General features: G+C 45.0%; 1 protein-coding gene across 1 annotated transcript in view; it reads right to left on the bottom strand.

Annotated features, from left to right (window-relative positions):
• LOC141055826 (uncharacterized) overlaps positions 1–26,051 on the bottom strand; it is a 103,512-nt gene that overhangs the window by 62,397 nt on the left and 15,064 nt on the right. Inside the window, exons 6-11 of the mRNA XM_073552544.1 lie at positions 24,960–25,050; positions 22,165–22,325; positions 19,997–20,158; positions 19,790–19,913; positions 19,609–19,706; positions 19,319–19,409 (exon numbers count right to left, since the gene is read on the bottom strand). Of these exons, the coding sequence (XP_073408645.1) occupies positions 19,319–19,409; positions 19,609–19,706; positions 19,790–19,913; positions 19,997–20,158; positions 22,165–22,325; positions 24,960–25,050 (727 nt within the window). The remainder of the gene's footprint in view (positions 1–19,318; positions 19,410–19,608; positions 19,707–19,789; positions 19,914–19,996; positions 20,159–22,164; positions 22,326–24,959; positions 25,051–26,051) is intronic.

The raw sequence follows: 26,051 nt of genomic DNA, 5'->3' as shown, positions 1-26,051 counted from the left end.
GTACACAGACGTTTTATTGTTGGAAGTTGTACTGAATTTTGGACTTTTGATTACTTTTTAGAGTGTTTTTTCCAGGATTTTACCAAGTTCTTGATTATTCTTTTTGTTTTCTTTCTTTTTTCTCCATTTTCCTGAGTTTCTTTTGAAGGGTTTTTTTTAATAAATATTTTGGTTTGTTTTTTCCTTCCTTTTTAAGCAAGTTTAAAAAAAGGGTTGCAAAGTTGTTGTTTTTTTTGAAGTTCACCTTTTTTTCTGAAGCTTTTGAAACAGACATAGTAGATGTCATTCAGAAAGTTAAGTATGTGTATTTGCAAGAACAGCTTTTAAGCTGTAGCATGACATGATGTATTGAAAAAGATAAAAACAGGATTTTTGGGTTGCTTACCGTAAAATCTGTTTCTCGTAGCCTTCATTGGGGGACACAGAGACCATGGGTGTATGCTGCTGCCACTAGGAGGCTGACACTATGCACAAAAAAGTTAGCTCCTCCTCCGCAGTGTACACCCCACCGACCGGCAGGGAATTCCTCAGTTAGTGAGAAAGCAGTAGGAGAAGTAACAGAATAGATTGAAAACAGAACAAAACTCAACTGTAACCAATCAACCAAAGCAAGAACAGGAGTTGTAGAACATGGGAGGGTGCTGTGTCCCCCAATGAAGGCTACGAGAAACAGATTTTACGGTAAGCAACCCAAAAATCCTGTTTTCTCGGTCGCCTTATTGGGGGACACAGAGACCATGGGACGTCCCAAAGCAGTCCCTGGGGTGGGAAAACAAACTTCCATCAGGCCAGCGGACTCACCACCGCAGCCTGCAGAATCCTACCTAGGCTGGCATCCGCCGAAGCGTAGGTGTGGACTTAGTAGAATTTCAGAAACATGTGAACCGAAGACAAGGTTGCAGCTTTGCAAAGCTGCAGCGCGGAAGCTCTGTGGCGTACCGCCTAGGAGGCACCCACTGCCCGGGTAGAGTGCGCTGTGATCCCTGGAGGAGCCACTCAATGCTTAACCCGGTAGGCCTCCAAAATTGCCGATCTGATCCAGCGAGCAATAGTGGCCTTTGAAGCTGGGTGACCTTTCCGCGCCCCATCTGGAATGATGAAAAGACTGTCTTTCGCAAGGAAGTCATCCTAGCTAGATAGACTCTCATCGCCCTGACCAGATCCAGCTTGTTCAAGGACCGCTCCCGAGGATGAGTTGGACTCTGACAGAAGGACGGCAGAACAATATCCTCATTGAGGTGAAAAGAGGACACCACCTTCTGAAGGAAAGAGGGCGGAAGCCGCAGAAGTACCTCATCCTGGTGAAGTACCAAATAAGGAGAGCGGCAAGAAAGCCGCCAATTCCGACAGGCGCCGGATGGAAGTGATGGCCACCAGAAAAGCTACCTTCCAAGAAAGGAGAGAAACGGAAACATCCCTGAGAGGTTCAAAAGGAGGACCTTGCAGAACCTCAAGAACCAGATTAAGATCCCATGGATCCACGGGCACTCGGTACGGAGGAGCCGTGTGAGCCATGCCCTGAAGAAAGATTTTGACCTGAGGGCAGGAGGCCGTCTTCTGAAATAAAATGAACAGCGCCGAAACTTGACCCTTCAAAGAACTGAGGGCAAGCCCAGCATCCAGCCCTGCCTGAAGAAACGCCAGAACAGAAGGGAGCGAAAAACACATGGGCGCGATGACATTGGCCTTACACCAAGTGAAATAGGTCTTCCAAGTATAGTAATAAACTTTGGAAGATGATGGCTTTCTGGCTCGGATCATGGTATGAATTACTTGATCGGAGAATCCTGCCCGTTTCAAAACCTTGGTCTCAACAGCCACGCCATTAAAGTGAGCGGCCAAGGATTGGAGTGGCAAATCGTGCCTTGAGACAGCAGATCTGCCCTGTCTGGAAGCTTCCAGGGGGCATCCGCGAGAAGGTTGACAATGTCCGCGAACCAAGACCTTCTGGGCCAATTCTGCGATGAAAATGACTGGAATTCCTTCTGCTTTGATCTTCAACAGCTTGGGAAGAAGAGGCAGGGGAGGGAACAGATAGGGAGTTCAAACTGTGACCAAGGAACGGCCAGAGCGTCGGCGCCCACTGCCAGAGGGTCTCGAGACCTGGAACCAAACTGTGGGACTTTCCTGTTGAGGCGAGACGCCAGCAGGTCTACATCCGGGGTTCCCCATCGACGGCAAAGCAGATGAAACACCTCCGGATGTAGGGACCAATCTCCCGCCGTGAGACCCTCGCGGCTGAGAAAATCGGCGGCCCAGTTGTCTACACCGGGAATGTGTACCGCGGAAATTGTCGGAACGGAAATCTCTGCCCAATGAAAATCTTGGACACTTCTGCCAGGGCTGAGACACCGTGTCCCTCCTTGGCGGTTGACATATGCCACCGCTGTGGCATTGTCTGTCTGAATCCGGAAAGGCAGGCCCCTGAGGAGCCTCTCCCAGTGGACGGGAGCCAGATGGATCGCTCGTATCTCTAGGATGTTGATCGACAGAGCTGATTCCTGAGTCGACCATCGACCCTGAACAGTGTGATTGCGGAACACTGCACCCCAGCCGAGGAGGCTGGCATCCGTTGTTACAATCTGCCAGTGAATGGGAAGAAAAGACCGACCCAAGAGGATGAGAGGTGACGTCAACCACCAGTTGAGTGACCGCTTGACCCGGTATGAAAGTCGAAATGGGTGATCCAGGGAAAGGACAGACCTGTTCCCCCGAGACAGGATGGCGTGTTGGAGAGGTCTAGAGTGAAATTGGGCAAAGGGAACCGCCTTTATTGCCGCCACCATCTTTCCCAGGACTTTCATGGTTGTTCGGAGAGACGGAAGTCGTATGATCTGCAACAATCGTACATCCCGCTGCAGAGAGCCAATTTTTTCTTGTGGGAGAAAAACCCTCGATCGCCGAGTGTCGAACAATAGACCCAGAAACACAAGACGTTGTGTCGGGACAAGACAGGGCTTCTTCCTGTAGACGAGCCACCCGAAATTGGACAGGGTGTCGAGGACGATGGTAAGACTTTGGCTAGCTTGATGAAAGGATGGAGCTTTGATCAGAATGTCGTCGAGGTACGGAAAGAGAAGGAGACCTCTGATTCTCAACAAGGCCATCAACGCCGCCATGATCTTTGTAAATACTCTGGGTGCGGTGGCGAGACCGAACGGCAGTGCAACGAACTGGTAATGTTCCTGGCGAATCGCACAACGCAGGAACTTCTGATGCCCGGAGAATATGGGAAGATGTAGATAGGCATCTTGAATGTCTATTGAACACATGAACTCCTGCATCTCCATGGAAGCGATTACCGACCAAAGAGACTCCATTCGGAAGTGACGCAGTCGGACTCTCTAGTTGAGTAACTTGAGGCCCAAGATGGGCGAACTGTCCCGCCTTCTTTCGGTACCACAAACAGGTTTGAATAAAATCCTGTGAAACGTTCTGATTCGGGAACGGGCACAATCACTCCGGAATTGAGAAAAGCGATGGACACAAAGAACCCCAGAACTAAGGCAGGATCCTTTGGAGGTCGGGACTCGAAAAAACGATCCCGGGGACAAGAAACTAAGTCTATCTTGTATCCTGATGATACAACTTCCCTGACCCAAGTGTCCTCTACTGAGGCAAGCCAGACGTCTCTGAAGAAAAGGAGTCGACCTCCTAATTGGGAAGGACCCCCGGGGGTCCGTTGATAGACATGCTGATGTGGACCGTCCAGATCTGGACCTGGAGGATCTGACCTGGGAGGAGTGAGATCGCCAGGAAGGACTGGGTCTGAAAGGCACCTTCTTCCTATCCTGGCATGCCTGCGGTCTCTGTTGGTTAGAGAAGTTCTCTGCCGTATTGAAGCGGCGGGAAGACCGAAAGGGCCGAGACTGACGTCTTATCGGAGGTCTGCGAGGCTTGGACTGAGGGAGGAGGGAACTCGTGCCCCCAGTGGCGTCCTTAATAATCTGGTCCAGCTGGGATCCGAAGAGCCGCGCTCCCTGAAAAGGCAGATTGGAAAGGGACTTTCTTGAAGAGAAATCCGCCTGCCAAGCTTTGAGTCAAATTGTACGTCGGACTGCCACCATGTTGCTTGACGCCTGAACTGCGCAGGACGCGGCATCCAAGGAGGCAGAGAGTAGATAATCCCCTGCATGGGAGATCTGGTTGGCCTGATCAGCCAAATGCCCTGGTTGGGCCTTATCTAGGATGCCCTTGCGGAGATCCTCTGCCCAAGTGGCTATGGCCTTCGCTACCCAAGTGAAGTGAAGGCTGGGCTTAGCACCGCTGCAGCCACTTCAAATGCTGACTTTGCTAAAGATTCTATAATTCTATCATTAGAATCTTGTAACAACGTCACACCTGAAATCGGGAGGACCGTGTTGTTAGAAAGTCTGGACACGGGTGCGTCTACCGAGGGGGAAGCAGACCAGTTATCGGTGAGCTCTTTGGCAAACGGATACAGCACGCCGAGGCGCTTCCCTCTTTGAAAGCGCCTGGTTGGATTTTCTCTTTCCCTGGTAAGAGTCTTGCCAAACTCAAGAGTGGGAGGCGAAGACCCTGGAAGGTGTTTCTGCCCGTCTGAACGAAACCTCCTGATCTGAGGATTTTGCAGGGGAGTCTGAGATTTCGAAGGTGTGGTGAATCGCAGCAATGAGGTTCTGTACTATAACCTTCATGTCCGCGTCCTGGTCCGAATCCAGCTCTAAAAGTGCTTCACCTGACTCAGGTGAGGAGGCACGGGAGGGCGACTGCTGGGAAGGACTATGTGGGGATGTGAGGCCAGGAGAGGATTCCGGCCGGAGATCCTGCCTGGGTCTTTTGCGGCTTCTGCTGGCTGGCTCAGATGGAATGTCTTGCGACCTGCAGGACCCTGCAGAAGTGTCCAGGGGCAACCTATCAAGAATGGCCACTAGGGACTGAGACACTCTGGTGAGGTCTGCCACAGATTGTGAAAGAGACGAGGCCCAGCCAGGGATGGGGAATTCGCTTTCACGTGGCACAATAGATGGCTCCTGAACGGGGTCAGGGAAGTTTGCGATTGCAAGAGGGGCATGCGACGAACTGGACTAGAGTGCCAGTGGGGGCCGGCGGCCGGCTACGCTCAGAGTTAGACATAAAGATGGAACAGAAGGACCCTGAAGAAAAGCCGTAAGGTTGGGGAACAGAAAGGCAGAGGAGGGTGTCAGTCTGCAGTTGCAGAACTACTCACGGTCCGGTGTCCCCCAAAGCGCTGTACCAGGCTTGTGAGAATTGCAGGACCCCAGCAGGGGATAGCTGACATCTGTCTATCGTCTCCGGCTGACAGGCTGCAAAGATGGCGGCAGCCTGAGGTGGATGAAAAAACGCGGTTCAGGAGGGCCAAGAAGAAGGGCGGAGTTAGTCAACTGAACTAAAGGAAACCGCCCCCCTTACCCAGCCACAGGCCAAGAGAGGCGGTGGGAGGGCCTAGGAACGGGCGGGAGCGCAGCCGGCCTATGAGTGGGCGGGGGGCGTGGCCGCGACGGGCGCGAAGGCCTAAAATGAAGCCGGGGACTAAATTAGAGACGGCGGCCGCCTGTCAGCAATGGGCGGCGCGGAAGTGCCGCAACGCTGCAGCGGCCACACACAACGAAGATGCCGCCAGAACCGCGCCGGAAGATGAATCCCCCGATGAATACAGGCGGGGGGGAGACAAGGCCCGCACCGCAGTCGGGGCCTAGGTGAAATGCGGCGACCGTCGAAGGCGCGGGCCGCATCCTGCAGCGCTGCCTTGGTGCCGCTCCAATGTATCCTTGCGGTGGTTTGCTCCGTGCGCTGCACCTCTGCTCCAATAAAGGTACCTTCTTTATCCAACGCTGTCTGTTAATCTTTCCCGTGTCTGCGCCTCTTCCGACCGACAGGCTCTGGTGGGCGAGTGGGTGGGAGGCGTTTGGCAAGGACCATCCGTCGCTGGCCCGCATCTGCGCCGAGCTTCTGGTCCGCACGGAGAGCTATGAGGATACGGGGTGGCAGTACACGCCGTACTCATAGTCTCTTTGTGGGAGTACAGTTGTGACTCTTCACACTGTATCCCTCCGGAAACCTGAAAAGGAACGACGCACACTGAGGTAGATAAGGGTCTAATGAAAGACCCGTGTCCACCTCCTACTGACACTAAGCTAAACTGAGGAATTCCCTGCCGGTCAGTGGGGTGTACACTGCGGAGGAGGAGCTAACTTTTTTTGTGCATAGTGTCAGCCTCCTAGTGGCAGCAGCATACACCCATGGTCTCTGTGTCCCCCAATAAGGCGACCGAGAAAGGGACATTTAGCTAGTTGAGCTGAATTGCCGCCTGCATTTTTTAAAGTGCACATATAGAGGAAAAAAAATGGGCTAAAAAAAAAGTAGCCAGCTCACCAACCACAGCCACAGCACGGAACCTCGTCTGGACGCAACGATAGTTGATAGTAGACAAAAACATGAGGGGCGTTCCAGCTGATAAAATTTCTTGCTTTGTTGAAAAAATTAAAATAGTACAGCGGCTTACTCCTCAAGAGTAGATGGATGTGCAATGAGGCACTTAGACACCAGCTACGCGTTTCGACCCTACAGTCATGGCCAAAAGTTTAGAGAATGACACAAATATTAATTTTTACAAAGTCTACTGCTTCATTTTTTCTAATGGCAATTTGCATATACTCCAGAATGTTATAAAGAGTGATCAGCTTAACAGCAATTACTTGCAAAGTCAATATTTGCCTAGAAAATTAACTTTATCCCCCAAAACACATTTCAACATCATTGCAGCCCTGCCTTAAAAGGACCAGCTAACATCGTTTCAGTGATTGCTCCATTAACACAGGTGTGGGTGTTGATGAGGACAGGGCTGGAGATCAATCTGTCATGATTAAGTAAGAATGACACCACTGGACACTTTAAAAGGAGGCTGGTGCTTGGCATCATTGTTTCTCTTCTGTTAGGCTAGTTTCACATTAGCGTTTAAACGACGCGCGCACGGCGCCGCTTAAGCCCCGCCCCGAGCCGGCTCCCTGCCCGCCCCATCCGGGATCACCGCCTACTTTCGCATTTGCACGCATGCGATCGGCGCACCCTATCTTTAGCATAGGGTGCGCAGATCATGCGCTGCCAGTTTGAAAGTAGCGTGCTGCGCACTTTTGACGGTGCAGCACGCTACTTTCACACTGGCAGCGCATGATCTGCGCACCCTATGCTAAAGATAGGGTGCGCCGATCGCATGCGTGCAAATGCGAAAGTAGGCAGTGATCTCGGATGGGGCGGGCAGGGAGCCGGCTCGGGGCGGGGCTTAAGCGGCGCCGTGCGCACGTCGTTTAAACGCTAATGTGAAACTAGCCTTAACCATGGTTATCTCTAAAGAAACACGTGCAGTCATCATTGCACTGCACAAAAATGGCTTAACAGGGAAGAGTATCGCAGCTAGAAAGATTGCACCTCAGTCAACAATCTATCGCATCATCAAGAACTTCAAGGAGAGAGGTTCCCTTGTTGCCAAAAAGGCTCCAGGGCGCCCAAGAAAGACCAGCAAGCGCCAGGACCGTCTCTTAAAAGTGTTTCAGCTGTGGGATCGGGCTACCAGCAGTGCAGAGCTTGCTCAGGAATGGCAGCAGGCAGGTGTGAGTGCATCTGCACGCACTGTGAGGCGGAGACTCTTGGAGCAAGGCCTGGTCTCAAGGAGGGCAGCAAAGAAGCCACTTCTCTCCAGAAAAAACATCATGGACAGACTGATATTCTGCAAGAGGTACAGGGAGTGGACTGCTGAGGACTGGGGTAAAGTCATTTTCTCTGATGAATCCCCTTTTCGATTGTTTGGGACATCTGGAAAATGGCTTATTCGGAGAAGATGAGGTGAGCGCTACCACCAGTCTTGTCTCATGCCAACTGTCAAGCATCCTGAAACCATTCATGTGTGGGGTTGCTTCTCAGCCAAGGGAATGGGCTCTCTCTCAGTCTTGCCTAAAAACACAGCCATGAATAAAGAATGGTACAAAAATGTCCTCCAAGAGCAACTTCTCCAAACCATCCAAGAGCAGTTTGGCGATCAACAATGCCTTTTTCAACATGATGGAGCATCTTGCCATAAAGCAAAAGGTGATAACTAAATGGCTCAGGGAACAAAACAGAGATTTTGGGACCATGGCCTGGAAACTCCCCAGATCTTAATCCCATTGAGAACTTGTGGTCAATCATCAAGAGACGGGTGGACAAACAAAAACCTTCAAATAAAGACAAAATAAAAGCATTGATTTTGCAAGAATGGACTGCTATCAGTCAGGATTTGATCCAGAAGTTGATTGAGAGCATGCCAGGGAGAATTGCTGAGGTCCTGAAGAAGAAGGGTCAACACTGCAAATATTGACTTGCTGCATTAACTCATTCTAACTGTCAATATAACCTTTTGTTACTCATAATATGATTGCAATATTTCTGTATGTGATAAAAACATCTGACAAACACACGTAACAACGTGAGGGCAGCAGATCATGTGAAAATATAATATTTGTGTCATTCTCTAAACTTTTGGCCATGACTGTACATGGGTCTTTATCACAGCTGCAAATTACTAACATAATTCAAACCTTATACTTAGTGCTGACCAATGAGAACTGCAATGTAAATCACATGAACAAGCCAAAGGTCCTGTGAGCATTACTACAATGCCTACTTTCCATAGAGACCAATGACGATATCACCTTCTATCACATGTTCTAATAGAAAGGTCCTGTGTGAAAAACTCCACATTCTCTAGGTTTGCAAAATAATACCACATAAAAACAAATTGATTGATATATATACAAATATTTAAAATATAGCAATAACCATCAATAATGATACATGATCTCTGTTCTTTTGTTTAACCCATTTGGATCGCTAGACCCCAGACAGAATATCCAGAAAGCCTCTCTTGTAAGGAGACGTCTTTTTCCATCCCACCACGCTTTGAATTTTTAACCCATTCAATTCCTGCAACTGACATCGCCTCCAAATCCCCATTATGCTGCATTAGAAAATGCTTAGACACCATAGAAATGTTACGTGTATTGCTACTATTATTCTCTACATCCCTAATATGCTCCAGGATGCGAGTTTTTAGTTTCCTTGTTGTGCAGCCTACATAGGATAAATTGCATATTTTACAGTGTATCTTATAGACCACATTTTCTGTATTGCAATTAATAAATTGTTTGATGTAATACCTCTGAATATTACCTGAGTCATTGAATTTTTTGTTTTTTGTGCATATCTGCACATTTTACATTTATTAGAACCACATTTATAAAAGCCGGTGGTTTTTAGCCAATCATCCAAAGATGCTGCAGATGTAAAGAAACTAGGGGATGCAATATCTCCAATAGAGGGAGCTCGTCTAGCAACAACATTGGTGCCAGCATCTAATATTTTTGCTAATGTTTCATCCTCATAGAGGACTGGTAGGCATTTTAAAAAATGCTCTTTATTTTGTCAAATTGCAGACTATATTCAAGACTGACAAATATTTTTTTATTCACGTCTCTTCTTTTTGTAAGATTCACATTAGTTTTTGGTTCCAATAAATCTTTTCTGTCCCTATTATCTGCCCTGATTTTAGCTCTTTCTAACATCCAATTTGCATAGCCTCGTTTTTTCAATTTTTTGTGTAGCGCATCAAATTCTTTATTTTTCACTTGTTCCTCCGTGTATTTTCTTTTTAACCTTATATGTTCTCCAACGGGAATAGATTTAATTACATGCCTAGGATGTCCACTTCGGGCATGCAATATGGTGTTCCCTGTAATAGGTTTACAGTAAGTATTAGACATAATTTCCTGTCCTACATTTCCCCGTAGTTTTAGATCTAGAAATGATATTTGGGTTTTATTGGATTTGTGAGCGAATCTGATATTGTAGGTATTAGAGTTAATGTAATCCATAAATGCTGGTATGGTAGATACATCACCCTCCCAGATAATGAGGGTATCATCGATGTATCTACCATACCAGTGGATACACTTCACTGAATAAATGAATTGTTTTTCCCAAAATGGCATGGTCAAATTATCCAAGGATGGGGAGTATTTAGCTCCCATTGGGACTCCAGACTTCTGTAGATAAATAGTACCATCAAATGCAAAAAAATTATGTTTAAGGAGAAAACAACACAACCTGCAACAAAAAATTAATCAAATCTTCTGAATATTCAATATAGCTCCGTAAGAAATACTCCAGAGCTTCCATAGCCAAATTATGCGGGATGCATGTATACAGCGATATAACATCGCAACTCAGCCATACAAAGTTTCCTCGCCATATTTTATCAGAAAAAGTGGCTAAAACATCCCTAGAATCTTTTAGGTAGCCTGGTAGGCTCCGTACCATTGGCTGAAGAAGAGAATCAGCCCATTCACAAAGATGCTCATTTGAAGACCCAATACCCGATACAGTGCCAATAGAAATAAAAAGAATTTTTTGGGACATTCAAAAAACGTAGGAGGCGTGCCGGTAGGAAACACCGGAGAAGCGCGAGGAGCAATCACCAGGCACAGGAAGAAAAAAAATGAAGAATTAAATGTACTGAATTTATCTTCACGGACTCTTACACAAGATCATCTGGACATTCTGGCTTTAGGATTAAATTATGCACTTGATCAAAATTTTTACCTTTTTTTGACAATTTTAGATTTCAATAAATTTATTAGAAATCTGACAATTAAAAAACATTTTTTTGCTGAGACAGAGAAAAAAGAAATAAAAGAATGTGAAATTTCACAGGAAACAAATATTTATCAAAAACCAGACTATAGAGAACAATTATCTATCCTAAATCTACAGTCTTTAGAATCTGAAAATGGTGTAGGTGACACAGACAAAGTTAATCAGTCTCAACACTTAAATGTTAAAAATCCTTATTTTTATCCGATACAAAGTAGAGGGGAGTGTATGGTTAAATTTCAGGAAGTTCTAGAAAGAGAACTAAAACAACTGAAAAATGACATTTCTACTGATACTCGTGTCAAAAAAAAAAAAAATTCAGCAAAAAACAAAAAGCTGCATTGACAGACCTGAAAAACATGACAGATAAGTGATAAGGGAGGTATGGTGGTAGTCCTTAACGCTGAAGATTATAGAAATCAAATGTTAAAACTTTTATCTGACAATGAGGTTTATGAGAAATTAATCTCTAATCTAACAAAAACCTATAACAAAATAGCTGAAGATATAGTCATGGAAGGTCTTAATATGGGCATATTAAACAAAAAACAAGCTGAATATTTGATAGCTCAAAATCCGATTTTGCCAATCATATATGGCTTGCCCAAAATTCATAAAATTGCAGATATCCCTCCTATGAGACCAATTGTATCGGGTATTGGGTCTTCAAATAAATATGGCGAGAAAACTTTGTGTGGCTGAGCTGCGATGTTATATCGCTGTGTACATGCATCTCGCATAATTTGGCTATGGAAGCTTTGGAGTATTTCTTACGGAGCTATAATGAATATTCAGAAAATTTGATTAATTTTTTGTTGCAGGTTGTGTTTTTTCTCCTTAAACATAATTTTTTTGCATTTGATGGTACTATTTATTTACAGAAGTCTGGAGTCCCAATGGGAGCTAAATACTCCCCATCCTTGGCTAATTTGACCATGGCATTTTGAGAAAAACAATTCATTTATTCAGTGAAGTGTATCCACTGGTATGGTAGATACATCGATGATACCCTCATTATCTGGGAGGGTGATGTATCTATAATACCAGCATTTATGGATTACATTAACTCTAATACCTACAATATCAGATTCACTCACAAATCCAATAAAACCCAAATATCATTTCTAGATCTAAAACTACGGGGAAATGTAGGACAGGAAATTATGTCTAATACTTACTGTAAACCTATTACAGGGAACACCATATTGCATGCCCGAAGTGGACATCCTAGGCATGTAATTAAATCTATTCCCGCTGGAGAACATATAAGGTTAAAAAGAAACTGCACGGAGGAACAGGTGAAAAACAAAGAATTTGATGCGCTGCACAAAAAAACTGAAAAAACGAGGCTATGCAAATTGGATGTTAGAGCCAAAATCAGGGCAGATAATAGGGACAGAAAAGATTTATTGGAACCAAAAACTAATGTGAATCTTACAAAAAGAAGAGACGCGAATAAAAAAATATTTGTCAGTCTTGAGTATAGTCTGCAATTTGACAAAATAAAGAGCATTTTTTTTTAAATGCCTACCAATCCTCTATGAGGATGAAACATTAGCAAAAATATTAGATGCTGGCACCAATGTTGTTGCCAGACGAGTTCCCACTATTGGAGATATTGCATCCCCTAGTTTCTTTACATCTGCAGCATCTTTGGATGATTGGCTAAAAACCACTGGTTTTTATAAATGCGGTTCTAATAAATGTAAAATGTGCAGATATGCACAAAAAACAAAAACATTCAATGACTCAGGCAATATCCAGAGGTATTACATCAAACTATTTATTAACTGCAATACAGAAAATGTGGTCTATAGGGTACATTGTAAAATGTGCAATATATCCTATGTAGGCTGTACAACAAGGAAACTAAAAACTCGCATCCTGGAGCATATTAGGGATGTAGAGAATAATAGTAGCAATACACGCAACATTTCTATGGTGTCTAAGCATTTTCTAATGCAGCATAATGGGGATTTGGAGGCAATGTCAGTTGCAGGAATTGAATGGGTTAAAAATTCAAAGCGTGGTGGGATGGAAAAAGACGCCTTCTTACAAGAGAGGCTTTTTGGATATTCTGTCTGGGGTCTAGATATCAAAATGGGTTAAACAAAAGAACAGAGATCATGTATCATTATTGATGGTTATTGCTATATTTTAAATATTTGTATATATGTCAATCAATTTGTTTTTATGTGGTATTATTATGCAAACCTAGAGAATGTGGAGTTTTGCACACAGGACCTTTCTATTAGAACATGGGATAGAAGGTGATAGCGTCATTGGTCTCTATGGAACATAAGCATTGTAGTAATGCTCACTGGACCTTTGGCTTGTTCATGTGATTTACATTGCAGTTCTCATTGGTCAGCACTAAGTATAAGGTTTGCATTATGTTAGTAATTTGCAGCTGTGATAAAGACCCAAGCAGGGTCGAAACGCGTAGCTGGTGTTTCAGTGCCTCATAGCACATCCATCTACTCTTGAGGAGTAAGCCGCTGTACTATTTTAATTTTTTTAATAAAGCAAGAAATTTTATCAGCTGGAACGCCCCTCATGTTTTTGTCTACTATTTTTTAAAGTGACAGCGGATTTTACAGCATAGAAGGTACTGAGAGTTAATGTGAACAGGAAAAGATTATTTTTTTTTACATACACAATAGAGGAAAAAGTGTTTTCAGCGGAATTCTAATCTGTGCCGTCTGAGAGGTACCCCGTTTCCCACCCAGGGAGAAGGCACCACAAGTCCAAGCATGCCTTCTATGACTTCAGAAAAGGGGAAGGAGTCCGCACCCCCCTCCCTCTCCTCTCTCCCCACTCTTCCCTCCATCTCCACTCCCACCTCCCCTCCCTCTCTATCTTCTCCACCCCCGCCTATATCTCCTCCTTCATCCCCCTCGTCCTCTCTCTCTCTCCTCCTCCTCCTCTTCTGTCTCCTTCCTCCTCTCCACCCCTCTTTCCTCTTCCTCATCTTTCTAATCTGTCCTCCACCCCTCCCTGCTCCTCACCCTCTCTCTCTCTTCCATCTCTCAGTTCATTGTCACCAGCTGGCCCAGTGCCAAGTCCAGACAATGAGGTGTCCCTATCTCCACAGGGCACCCTCTCTAAAGAGCCAGCTATTATACCAGGAGAAGAAAGTGAATCACTCCCCACAAATAACACCACAGGTGCCCCCCCCGATACAACAGCTAGCAGAAGGGAGGTGTGGGCCATCAGCGACTGCAGTTGCTAGGTCTGAGAATGAGGAACTTATGTGCCAGACTTAGCTGCAGTCTCAGAGGGGGGGGGGGGGGGGGGGGAGGGAGTACCCACACACAAAAAGGAAAACACACAATGGCACAGTTCCTCGTCTGATGACTATGAAGAGGGGACATCATACACGCTGCCTAGTACTAGGGGGGGGGGGGGGGGGGAGACCCACAGACACCAAGAAGACAGGGGCAGAAGATAGAGCCAGAACTCTTAAACTATGTGCCCTTCATCCCTAGTCAAGTGTTCAGTATACTGAAAAATCTGCCAGACCCAGATATAGACCCCATGCCATTTTGCCGAAGAATGCAGCAGAGCCAGCAAACATATGCTGCAACCTGGATTGATCTATGGTCCATAATGGAAATAAAAAGCAGGTGAAATACTCTGGCCAATCATGAAGGAACACTTCAAGCTTCCATCAGAATTAGATGTGCACTCCTGGGAGTCAGGATCAAAGCTAATTGAGCAGCTCAGAGAGTGGGCTAAAGCCAGACAAGCACTCAGCCTACATAACATGAGCCAGGCCAAGACAGTGTCTGTAGACGAGTTTCATGGCAGAGTGAGGCAAGTATTCCAAGTTTTAGGCTTCAATATTTATGATCAGATACACGGACAAATGTTGGCACAGGCCTTTGTGCATGGACTAAGAGAACCAATCAAGAAACTGCTGATAGTGGCCAGGCCTGAGTACAGGTCAATAGCAGTAGATGCCCTGCTCGCAGTAGCCAGAAGAATTGAGTCCCACTCAGGAGTGCGGAAGACAGCCCCTCCTATGGTGGCCACTGATGCGGAAGAGCAACCACTGCGCAGAGGCAGGAGACCTGCCAGGTGTTACAACTGTGGCAAACCTGTCCATTTCCGGAACGAGCGCACAGCACCTCGGCAGCCCAGGGCATCACGCAGAGGAATAGGCCAATAAAGAAATGCAGAAGACAGTGAAGAACCCTGTCCATAGGACAGAGGCAAGCCAGGTCCGCAAGACGTCACACCCCTGACATGTGAAACCCCATCAGCGGACCCAATACCTCAAATCGCTGGGGGCTGTCATATCTTTCCTTGTGGACACTGGTGCAGTCAGAAGTGTGATGAGGCATGTGGAACTCCCCGACCCCACCAGCCTATCCTGTGTCTTGTGTGGGGACTGAAAGTCAAAGCAGACATTCCCAGCTTACAAGCCCCTGAGCGTGTGGACACAGCCAGGACACTCCATCCTGTTCCAGTTTATGGTGGAGACCTGCCCACCCCACCTGCAGGAACTGAAGGTGATCTAAGTGTTCCATGAAGGTGTGACCATGACATCTTCTCCACCCCAGACCCAAGAAGAATCAATCAAACGCCTCGAACAACTGGTGCAGGCCTACCCAAAGAGGTGCTGGACATAGCACCCGGAAGCCTATGGTCCAAGGGAGACTTCAAGTTGGGCCAGGGCGGGTGTCACTCAAGACTGGAACCCCGTACCCTCACAAGGTCCAGCATCCCCTGCCCATCACCCAGAGTCGAACTGTCTCTGACCAACTGGAGGTCTAACTGGAACCGCTGCTCAAGAAACGGCTTAAGAACTTTGGCATGGGCCAGGAAACTCTCAACCCAGAGGGACCATACCCACTTCGTGAAATGGCTGCACTGCTTCCGGCTCCAGCGCCAGAGGATCATCTTGGACAAGATTCTGAAGGTGCTCCCTGAAGTTTATCCAGGCCCTGGACCAGAAGACATCCATTCAGCAACTCAAACTGGTTAACAAATGCTGCAAGCTGGATGAAAGGAACGACTGCTGGCTGGTAAAGAAGACGCCCCAGCAAAAAGACCCCCTGTGAGAGCAAGAAAGCTCAACTGGACGTCATCTCTGCTGAAGAGGACCCCAGTAAATGGCTTGTTTTCCTGCCGGCCCTGTGCCAGAAGATGGGAGTCCCTCACGGCATTGTGAAGAGCAAGGCCAGATTGCGCCGCCTCATTCATGGGAATCATCGTGCAGTCCCAGTTTTCCCGATCAGGAGGAAGACAGTGAAAGGAGAACCAGCCAGGTTCAGAATGGTGCATGACCTGAGGGCTGTGAACAAAGCAACCGTGTTTGAAACCCCAGTTGTGCCAGATCTGCACACTCTGCTGTCAAACGTGCCAGCCACAGCAACTGTACTCACGGTGATGGATCTGTCCATTGCTTCCCTCAATGTTCCCCCCCACCTGGACGGCCAGTTCCTGTCTACTTTCACGCACAAGGGGGTGCCGAACACATGGACAGTGATACCCAGGAGGACCCAGGACAACCAGCTCACCAAAGCATTTTCCTCCATCCTCGTCAACTGGATTGCAGAACATGCAGAAGTCATCGACATCGCTACCTGCACAGCCCTTTCCTTGTCTCCTCTACTCTACTCTACCTGGCAGAGCAGCAACGCAACTTCTGGAAAAACAGAGTCCAGTGGTGTCAAAAACAAGTTACGTCCCTGAAGACACCCTATTGCCCGCCAGACGAAACGCTTGACAGATGACCGGAAGACCGCTGAGGAGAAGATGGCTCCCTCCACAACTCTGAAGATGCAGGCCTTCCTTGGACCAGCTTCGTACTGCAGAACTGGTGCTCCAATCTTAATGCAGCCTCTGTATGATTGCAACAACGCAACCCCGTTCCTCCTGTTGTTTGCAGCCTTCATCTCGTACAGGAAACTGAAAGACTTCATAGTCTCTGCGCCAGCTCTAGGTCTCTCTGACTACGGGAAGCCATCCCGTCTTTGCCGAATGGAAAACGAAGGACAAAGATGGAGGAGGTCATGCTACTAGCATCTTAAAACAAACCCACGGAGGAAAACCAGAGGCCTATAGACTACCTCTCTGCCGGCCTGGATCCAGTTGCAAGGGGGGCCCTCCTGCATGAAAACAATATTTGCAGCACATGCCCTCCTGACAAGGCTGCTGATGTCATTCTTGGACAACCACTGGAGATCCGCTCTCCACCACTCTTCAGTGCTCTCAGCTGTTGCCCGTCTCTACTCCCACTCCCAAGGGGGGGATGCGGATACGGACACTTCAGAGAAAAAAAATCTCCAAGATACCGTAGATGGCTCCAGTTTTGCAGATGATGAAGGAAGGTTCCACACGGGATGTGCGGTGACCAGCAATCAAGACATCCTATGGTCCAGAAATTTGTCAGTCCAAGAAGCGGAACTGATAGCGCTGATGAAGACCTGCCAGATTGCGAAGGACAAGACTGCAAATGTCTATACCGATTCCAGGTATTCGCATGGCATAGCACACGACTTCAGACCCATCTGGGCTGCAAGAGACTTCATCACAGCAAGCGGGTCAACCGTGAAGCATCATGGAGCCATCAGGGACCTGCTAGACGCTCTTCAACTACTAAAAGTGGTGGCAGTGTTAAAGGTCAAGGCACATGAAAAACTGAACACAGTAGAGACACGGGGTATCAACATGGCAGACGTGGCAGCCAAAGAAGCAGCCAGAGGAAGACAATATGGAAAAATGGGAGAGGTCGTAGAGCCGGACGGCCACTACATGACGACTGAAGACGAGAAAACCTGACAAAATGACTTTCTGGAACCTGTACAAGAAATAGCAGGACCAGACTCGAAAGGAGGAGAAGGAATGCTGGATGCTGAAGGGCCAAAGCACTGGGCTCCAAAAAAACTGTCTACCTCAAACATCTACCTCAAGACAGACCCAGTCTACCTCAAAGTATGAACCCTATGGTCGTTCAATGGGCACATGGCCCCACACAGATGAATGACCTGATTGGACTGGACTCCCACCGTAACAGCCAAATTTCCAGCAGCTGTCTGGCCCCCGACAAATGCAACATCGGACAAGTGGGAAAAGTTCCCCTACATCATCTGGCCTGAAGCTTTCCCAGTAAGGAACCAGTTGGCGAAGACTACTGCAAAGAAGCTACTCTCAGAGATAGTGTGCAGGTATGGGGTTCTAGAAGTGATAGCAAGTGATCAGGGATCCACATTCACAGCAAACTTGACACAAGATATCTGAGCAGCAGTAGGGTCAGACTTAGGCATACACACTTCCCACCACCATCCCGCACCATAGACTAAGTGGGACATGTAAGAGCAGCATGCTAAAAAAAATTGCCCAAGAGACAGCCAAACCATGGCATTAGACACTCCCATAAGCTCAGAAAGAGCTGTCACCAATATGAAATTTTATTTGGCTCTAACCCAGGTTAGAGGTATTTTTTCCCTCGGCAGTTGACTATGCAATGTGATACTTTGTCTGCATGCATAATTGAATTTACCAAGAGTCTTGCTCATGTCCATTCTCGAGTTTTTTTCCATCATTGCCAGGTCCAGATTCGGTGCCTGGTATGCACGCCCTGAAGTCAGGAGACTGAGTGTTGGTGGAAAAAGTTCGTAAGGAGAGCACTCGATCCCAAACTTGATGGCCCTTCTCCAAGTGCTGACGCCACCAACCTGGAGGAGAAATCCCCACCTGGATCCAAGCACTGCATTGCAGGGAAGCCCTCATACCAGAAGATACACCTGAGCTGGAATGATGCTGTGGATTCCCTACCTGACTGAATAAATTACCTACCTGATAGAGAATACACATCACTGACTGCATAGACTGCTAACTAAGAGACTTTGATTACATTGCACCAAACCCCCGTTAGGGACAGATCTCCTGACCTCCCATTTGCGGAAGTCTGTGCGGAGGGGGGCATATGTACTAGGCATGTGTCAGCCCACTGGCAGCATAAAAGAGTTGCAGCGCTTTGGGTCAGGAGCAGGATTTTAGGGTAAGTGATATCTAAGGGGGGATTGTGATGGAAATATATATATTTCATATAGATTTCACTTGCATATATCCTTATATACACATGTATACACATATATATATATATATATATATATATATACACACACACACACACACACACACACACACACAGCTAACATCTCTAATATGTGACCTATAATCAACTGTTTAGAATGGCCTGACTAACTCATGACCCAGACTAGTGCAAGCCAGATTAGGTCCTTGGTACTTTCTCAGATATCAAGAAGATGAAGTAACAACAGATGTTTGAAACTGATGTCTGGTTTTTGCTGATTTTGCTATACAATGGACAGTAAATCATATGATGTTTAAGTCACCCTCATGCCAGACACCCATATATGTTCATGTATTCAAACCAACCATTTAGATAAGAAGTTCAGCCTTATGTTAATGGGGTAACCACCCTTTTCTACATGCATCTATAAATATATATATATGTACAATAAACTAGCAGAGTTCTGCTGGTATGAGTTGTTGCCAGCAAGGTGTTTAGCTTCTTCTTTTCCTTGAGCGCTCAATAAGACTCTGTTCAAATTAGAATAGGCCGCAGCACACACAGAGATATATATCTATATCAATCAAATTTCCACAACATACTCACTTGCCCTTTCGTCTGAAAGAATCTCCTCTTTACACCGCTCATCAACCCTCACATATGTCTCTGTAGTATTAACATGGGTCAGATCTTCACCCTGAAACAAATATTGTAAAAAGCCACAGATAGATGGAGAAGTCACATCTATGATCAGCTCTAATCCTGCCATCTCCACCGTTCTCATTACACAAGTATAAAACATATAATACTGGTGGATAAAACAAGACTGAGCACAAGACCTTCACAGCCGTCTACACATCATAGGGGAGATCTCATGACACCTTCACTCCATTTACCTGAGGATCCTGAGGAACATTGGGATCTTCTTGTTTACAGTCCTGTGGAAGAAGAGGACGGGGACATCTCTCTGGTGTTGTCTTCTTACTGGATAGATCTGGGGGAAACACATACGGGGACAGAATTCATTCTTTTCATGCAGAAAATTATAGGCTGTGTTTATTTAGTCCTGTCTATTACCTGGTGATGTGAGGGGCTGGGGAACCTCCATCATGACATCCTTGTAGAGATCTTTGTGTTCTCCTAAATACTTCCACTCCTCCATGGAGAAATAGACAGCGACATCCTGACACCTTATAGGAACCTGACACATACAATGATACAGTCATCGCCCCGATCCCTTCATAGTGTTACTGTATAATGTCCCCGCATTCCCAGCAGTGTCACCTCTCCAGTCAGCAGCTCAATCATCTTGTAAGCGAATTCTAGGATCTTCTGTTCATTGATGTCCTCATGGATCAGGGGGTGAGGTGGAGGCCATCTTTTCCATGCCTCAGACACATGGTCCTGACAGCGATCACTAGAGGTCTTCTTCACTACTGTGTAATCCTGGTTATGGAGAGACACATTAATAAATCTCACAGGGCTGTGGAGTCGGAGTCGTGGAGTCGGAGCTCATTTTGGTGGAGTCGGTATAAAATGGTCCGACGCCGACTCCTAAAATATATAATAAATTGGGTACAGTAATTCAATGCAGGATGTGCTGAATATTTTTTCATAGGAATTTGGGAAAGTTATGAAATGTCCTATAAATGGCTGTTCTATTCCTGATCTAAGGCTACATTCACACACAGCGTTTTTGCTGCGTTTTTTGAGTATACGTTTTTCAGCTGCAAAAGCAGATCAGCTTTTTAATAAAACGCATCACCTGAAAGGTTTTTGAGCTCATAGATAATGTTTTCAATAGCAAAAGCAGATTAGAAATCTGCTCTATCTATCCATTTATCCATATCTGTCTATCCATATCTTATCTGTACCAAAAAGAATGAAAGCCGGGTATCACACAGACTAACACTCCTATTTTTTAGCATCAGTCAGGTACACCTCATAGCTGCCCAAAAGGAAGCCCAGGACAGGCATTGCTTGTCTTCAGTAACACATTTACATCAATTGATAGTTGGAATAAATAGACTGCATTCACCACATCTTAAGGTGCAGGCTTTAATTTTCAAGTGTAGTGGTGTGCAGTATAAGGTTCTGCAGCAGCTGAGGTGTGCAGTATGCGATTCTGCGGAACAGTATGAGGTTCTGCCCCCCCCAGTTTTGATCCTGGCTAAAACCGTTTCTTAGAGATATGGCGAACCCTCAGGTAACCCTAAATGAAGGTCAATGGACACAGGTGGCTGAATTGAAGGAATTGCTTAATCACCTATTTACCGTGACTAAAAAATTACAAGCTGAGGATTTAACTCCTGGCATTTTCATAAGGGAGTGGAAGAACTTGCTATTTTGCCTGTCCCAAAGAGGAGATTTAATCGCAGATGGCATTTCTGCTTCAATGAAACGGAGAGAGACACAGCTATTGGAAAATAAATTTTTCTGGCAGCTGTTTATGTGGACCCAAGTCATCGTATATTGCTCGATGATCAACAGCTTACTAAAGGAAAAGAAGCTCTGACTGAGGTAGCAGTTAGGATGAGTGGCTTACAGGAGGACTGCCAGGTGCAAGAGGACTCGGGTCCTGACAGTGCTACTGCTGCCATATCTTCATCTTCATCAGATGAGGAGTTTGACTTTGACAAGTATTTGGATGATATGGAGCAGGCAAAGCGTTGCTGCAAGGAAAAAGATTTCACTCCGTCTCCTATAGCAAGCAGATTGACCATATTTCAGCAAAATGTTTCACTTGCTCTCAAAGAAAAATTCAACCGTTCATCAAAACTTACTGTGCATGAGGCAATTCCTTTATACTTGGAAATTGTTAGAGATGTTGCCCATGTGGTTACGGCTTTGCCTCAAACCCAAGTTACTGTAGAGAGGTTGTTCTCTGGCCTTAAAATTATTAGGTCAGATTTTAGGTCATCTATGAAGGAGGATCTGATGGAGGCAATTCTATTTCTTAGAACAATTTCATAGACTGCACAAATGTTATTTATTATGTTTTTGTTGAAAACTGTGTTTTGCCACATACATAGTTTATTACATAGTGTTATATATATATATATATATATATATATATATATATATATATGTAATCGATATTTCATAGTGTATTACATATTTACAATTTATTACAGTTTTTTGTGTTGTAAAGTTGTATTCCAATAAATATATCTTATGTTCTATCTAAATGTCTTGATTATTGTATCATAAAAATGATTAAATGCCTGATGTTAACATTGTACTACAATACATTTTTCACTTAAATATAAGCAATATATGTTGGAGTAGGAGTCGTGGAGTCGGTGGAAGGGAAATTGAGGAGTCGGAGTCGCAGGTTTGGCTTACCGACTATTCACTACAGACATTTCCAGAGTCCTCAAATCTCCAGTTCTGTCCATCTGTTATTCCCATAGATAAGAATGATGTAATGTGAAGTCATCAGAATCTCTCACCTCCCCTGTAAGCCGGAAGAGGATCTCTAGGGTGAGGTGTAATATCCTCTCTGCCATCTTCTCACTATTCCTTTCCATCCTTGATGTGTAAATCAGGAAAATTCTCTTATACAGAAGATCTTCACTGAGAGGATAAGATATTGTAGAGACCTTAATGGGAGCTAGATCATAAACATAATATAATCATCAGTAACATCATAAAGAATCCTGTGTAATAACACAATTACTAGAAACTTTATATCCAATTACTGGCAGCAGAAATGATGCTGACATGTATGGCACCCAGGCCCAAAAGTTACCCTGAGGACCAGAGCAATTTAGTTATGCCCTGTTCACATAAAAAAGTAAGAAATGTTCTACTCTGGGCCAGTCTGGAGACCAAATTCGGTCATTCAAATGAATGAATTTGAGAAACAAAAATGTGGTCAGCATATAGATGGCATCTGTGTGATACTCATGTTTTACAGACTGCTTGCTGGGAAATGCTTGGGAAACCACCTAATGCACCTCTGTGTTTTTATCCCCTTGGCAATATATAAGGCAGCACTACATACAGGGTGCGACGGATCGCACATGGGAAGGGGGTGTTGACTTCGCTCACCTTGGGGGAGGGGAGAGAAGGGCCCAGCAGGGATTGGCTCTCTGGTGCCACCACTTGCCCAGGTCAGTCAGGGAACTGCACCGAGGGCAAATAGTCGCCGGAAAGGCTTCCCTTATATGTACGAGTTATTGAGGTGCTCCCAGTGAGGGAGGATATACATCACCAGTCCAGGCTGGGGATATATATATATATATATACATACACACACACACCTCCCGGCTGTCACTGTCAGGAGTTCCTCACTAACACAGTACGGTGTGCCACTAGTTCCTCGTTCGAAATAAGCCCCATCCAACAGCAGGCTTATATCAAGTCAGAAACCAACCCAGGTAGTGTATAATATGGCCAACTGAGCGTGCGGACGTGGGGATTCGTGAATCGAGATAAAAGACAAGCCCAAAATTTATTTTATATTTAATCGCTGAAAAGGCGCACTAGAAATATACAGATATATACATATACAGAACAATATACAAGTATGCAGTCAAGAGTGTAGTACAAGGGTAGGGTATAGATAGGTTAGGAGGCACTGATGGATCACAGGTCCCAATCTTAGTTACGGGCTTTCCTGGCCGCGTCAGGTAACGGATCCTCCTGCCAGTAGAAAACTAAATCCAAAATGAGGGTCTAGCTTACATCTCCTAGGATGTTCCCTCCCACACTGTGCGCCCACCCCTGGGCTTGTGCAGCCTCTCTCCTCTCATATCTGAGAGTATGATTTTCTGTCCAGAACCGTGGAGGTTCATAACTTTCCGCCAAAGCTCTGTATGAAACGGCGGCGGTGCCACTGGATTCTGCTGGATTTTATCATGCCTACCATATGCAATTCCTGGTAGCTATGCTATGTAACTCAATAATGCAGAGTGCTACAGGTGGCTGCCGTGCATGGGCGTGTGAGGGAAGGAATGCCAATTCCAATTATGTGCTCGGCTAGTCTCAGATATTGCATTGTCATTATAGGTCATTTCCCAGATTCACTACCTCAGAGCCTTGCTGTGACCTGTGGTGCCCGAGTTAAACAAAGGAATCCAGTTTGGCTCACGGGGGGGGGGGGGGGGGTAGTGTGGCTGATCGCAGCCAGGTGTCAGCTGTGCCAGGAGCGGTCACAGACTCAGGACAAATTGTTCAACAACTTTTGGGGTCCAATTTCTCCTGTTACCCTTGGTAAAATAAAACAAATTGGATCTGAAGTAAATTTTTTGTGAAAAAAAAGTTAAATGTTCACTTTTTTTTAAACATTCCATAAATTCCTGTGAAGCACCTGAAGGGTTAATAAACTTCTTGAATGTGGTTTTAAGCACCTTGAAGGGTGCAGTTTTTAGAATAGTGTCACTATTGGGTATTTTCTCTCATATAGACCCCTCAAAGTGACTTGAAATGTGATGTGGTCCCTAAAAAAGAAATGGTGTTGTAAAAATGAGAAATCGCTGATCAAGTTTAATCCTTTTAATTTCCTAACAAAAAAAATTGGTTCCAAAATTGTGCTGATGGAAAGTAGACATGTGGGAAATGTTACTTATTAAGTGTTTTGTGTGACATCTCTGTGATTTAAGGGCATGAAAATTCAAAGTTGGAAAATTGCAAAATTTTCTACATTTTTGCCAAATTTCTGCTTTTTTCACAAATAAACACAAGTTATATCAAAGAAATTTTACCACTACCATGAAGTACAATATGTCACGAGAAAAAATTGTCAGAATCACTGGGATCCAGGGAAGTGTTCCAGAGTTATTACCTCATAAAGGGACAGTGGTCAGAATTGCAAAAATTGGCCTGGTCATTAACTTGCAAACCACCCTTTTGGGGTAAAGGGGTAAAACAGCCAGAAATCTTTCACCTGTCCATTATGCTCCATACTGTGCTGCCCTGGAGATGGAACCCTGCACTGCACAGGGTAGATCGAAGAAAAAACTCCCAAAAAGGGATAATTTTTTGGACGGTTAAAAGGAGTTATTGATTTTTCACAGCCCCCAATGTCCTTCTCTTGGAAGGGATACCTACCCAGCACAGAATACAAATTTAGAAAGACATTAAACAGATGCCCCCCCCCCCATTTTAATTTCTCATAGCTAAAATTATGCATTACTTGTCATTTGTCATACATAGCAGTACAGAACATAGTGCAAATTCAACTGAATCAAACATATATTTATTACAATCAGTGAATAAGTAAAACATTGAGGCCACTACTCACTTGTCCTGTCATCTGAAAGAATCTCCTCTTTACACCGCTCATCACCTCTCACATATGTCTCTGTAGTATTAATATGGGTCAGATCTTCACCCTGAAACAAATATTGTAAAAGTCACAGACAGATGGAGAAGTCACATCTATGATCAGCTCTAATCCTGCCATCTGCACCGTTCTCATTATACAAGTATAAAACATATAATACTAGTGGCTAAAACAAGACTGAGCACAAGACCTTCACAGCCATCTACACATCATTATTAGTGTAATTACAACTAGTAGAATACCTGTGGCTTCGCTTGCGGAAAATATGTTAAATTGTTGCTTATGGTAGCTAAAGTAAAATTTTCATTGTCACCCTGAAATTGACATTTTCAGAGTGCTACAGTAAATTTTTTTTTCCACTTTAAATTTATATTATTTTGTGATTTTCCTAATTTGTCATAACATTGATGTTAACAACAACTTTTTTTTTCATTTCAACATTTTTACTGATTTTACATATTCAATACATATTATGTAGTATGAAAGATGTGGTTCAGCAGGTAGATCTAAAGGTGGCAAAGTGACGTTGCCATTTGAGCAGCACATACCAGGCGATTCCAAGTTAAAGCTCTTTGCTTGACAATATTTGCATATTATCTCCATTTTGCCAATTATGACTTTCTAATGCGACCTATAGTCTTGAAATGGGTTGTAGTGAAATGCTTCCAAACTCAAATCAGCCTGCCTACATCTTTGCACACGTTGCATATGTCGCATGCGGTCATTTTCACAATGTTCATCCTATTGTTCAGATGTTTCCATATTCCTTGCTTCAGCCTGCCTTATCCGATTCTTGTGACGACAACATCCCCGTTGCTCTGTCTCAGCCGCCTTACATTTAGCCTGTCTCATCCGCTTCTTTTCAAGCCGCGAGTCACGTTGTTCACTTGTCTCAGCTCTTTGACGCAATTTTGCTTTCTTAGCTTTTGGATGAACTTGCCCAATGGTCGTTTTTTGGGGCGGCATTTTAAAAAACAGTCCTTAGTATTATGACCCTTTAGTATTCACCTGACACTGCTAAGAGATGTAAAAGGATGAATAGTAAAGACA

The sequence above is a fragment of the Dendrobates tinctorius genome, unplaced genomic scaffold, assembly GCF_039654945.1.
Source record: "Dendrobates tinctorius isolate UK_male_01 unplaced genomic scaffold, ASM3965494v1 ptg000192l, whole genome shotgun sequence".
In the NCBI taxonomy this organism is placed as follows: domain Eukaryota; kingdom Metazoa; phylum Chordata; class Amphibia; order Anura; family Dendrobatidae; genus Dendrobates; species Dendrobates tinctorius.
The sequence above is the reverse complement of the archived record's forward strand: the minus strand, read 5'-3'. Positions and strand labels throughout refer to the sequence as shown.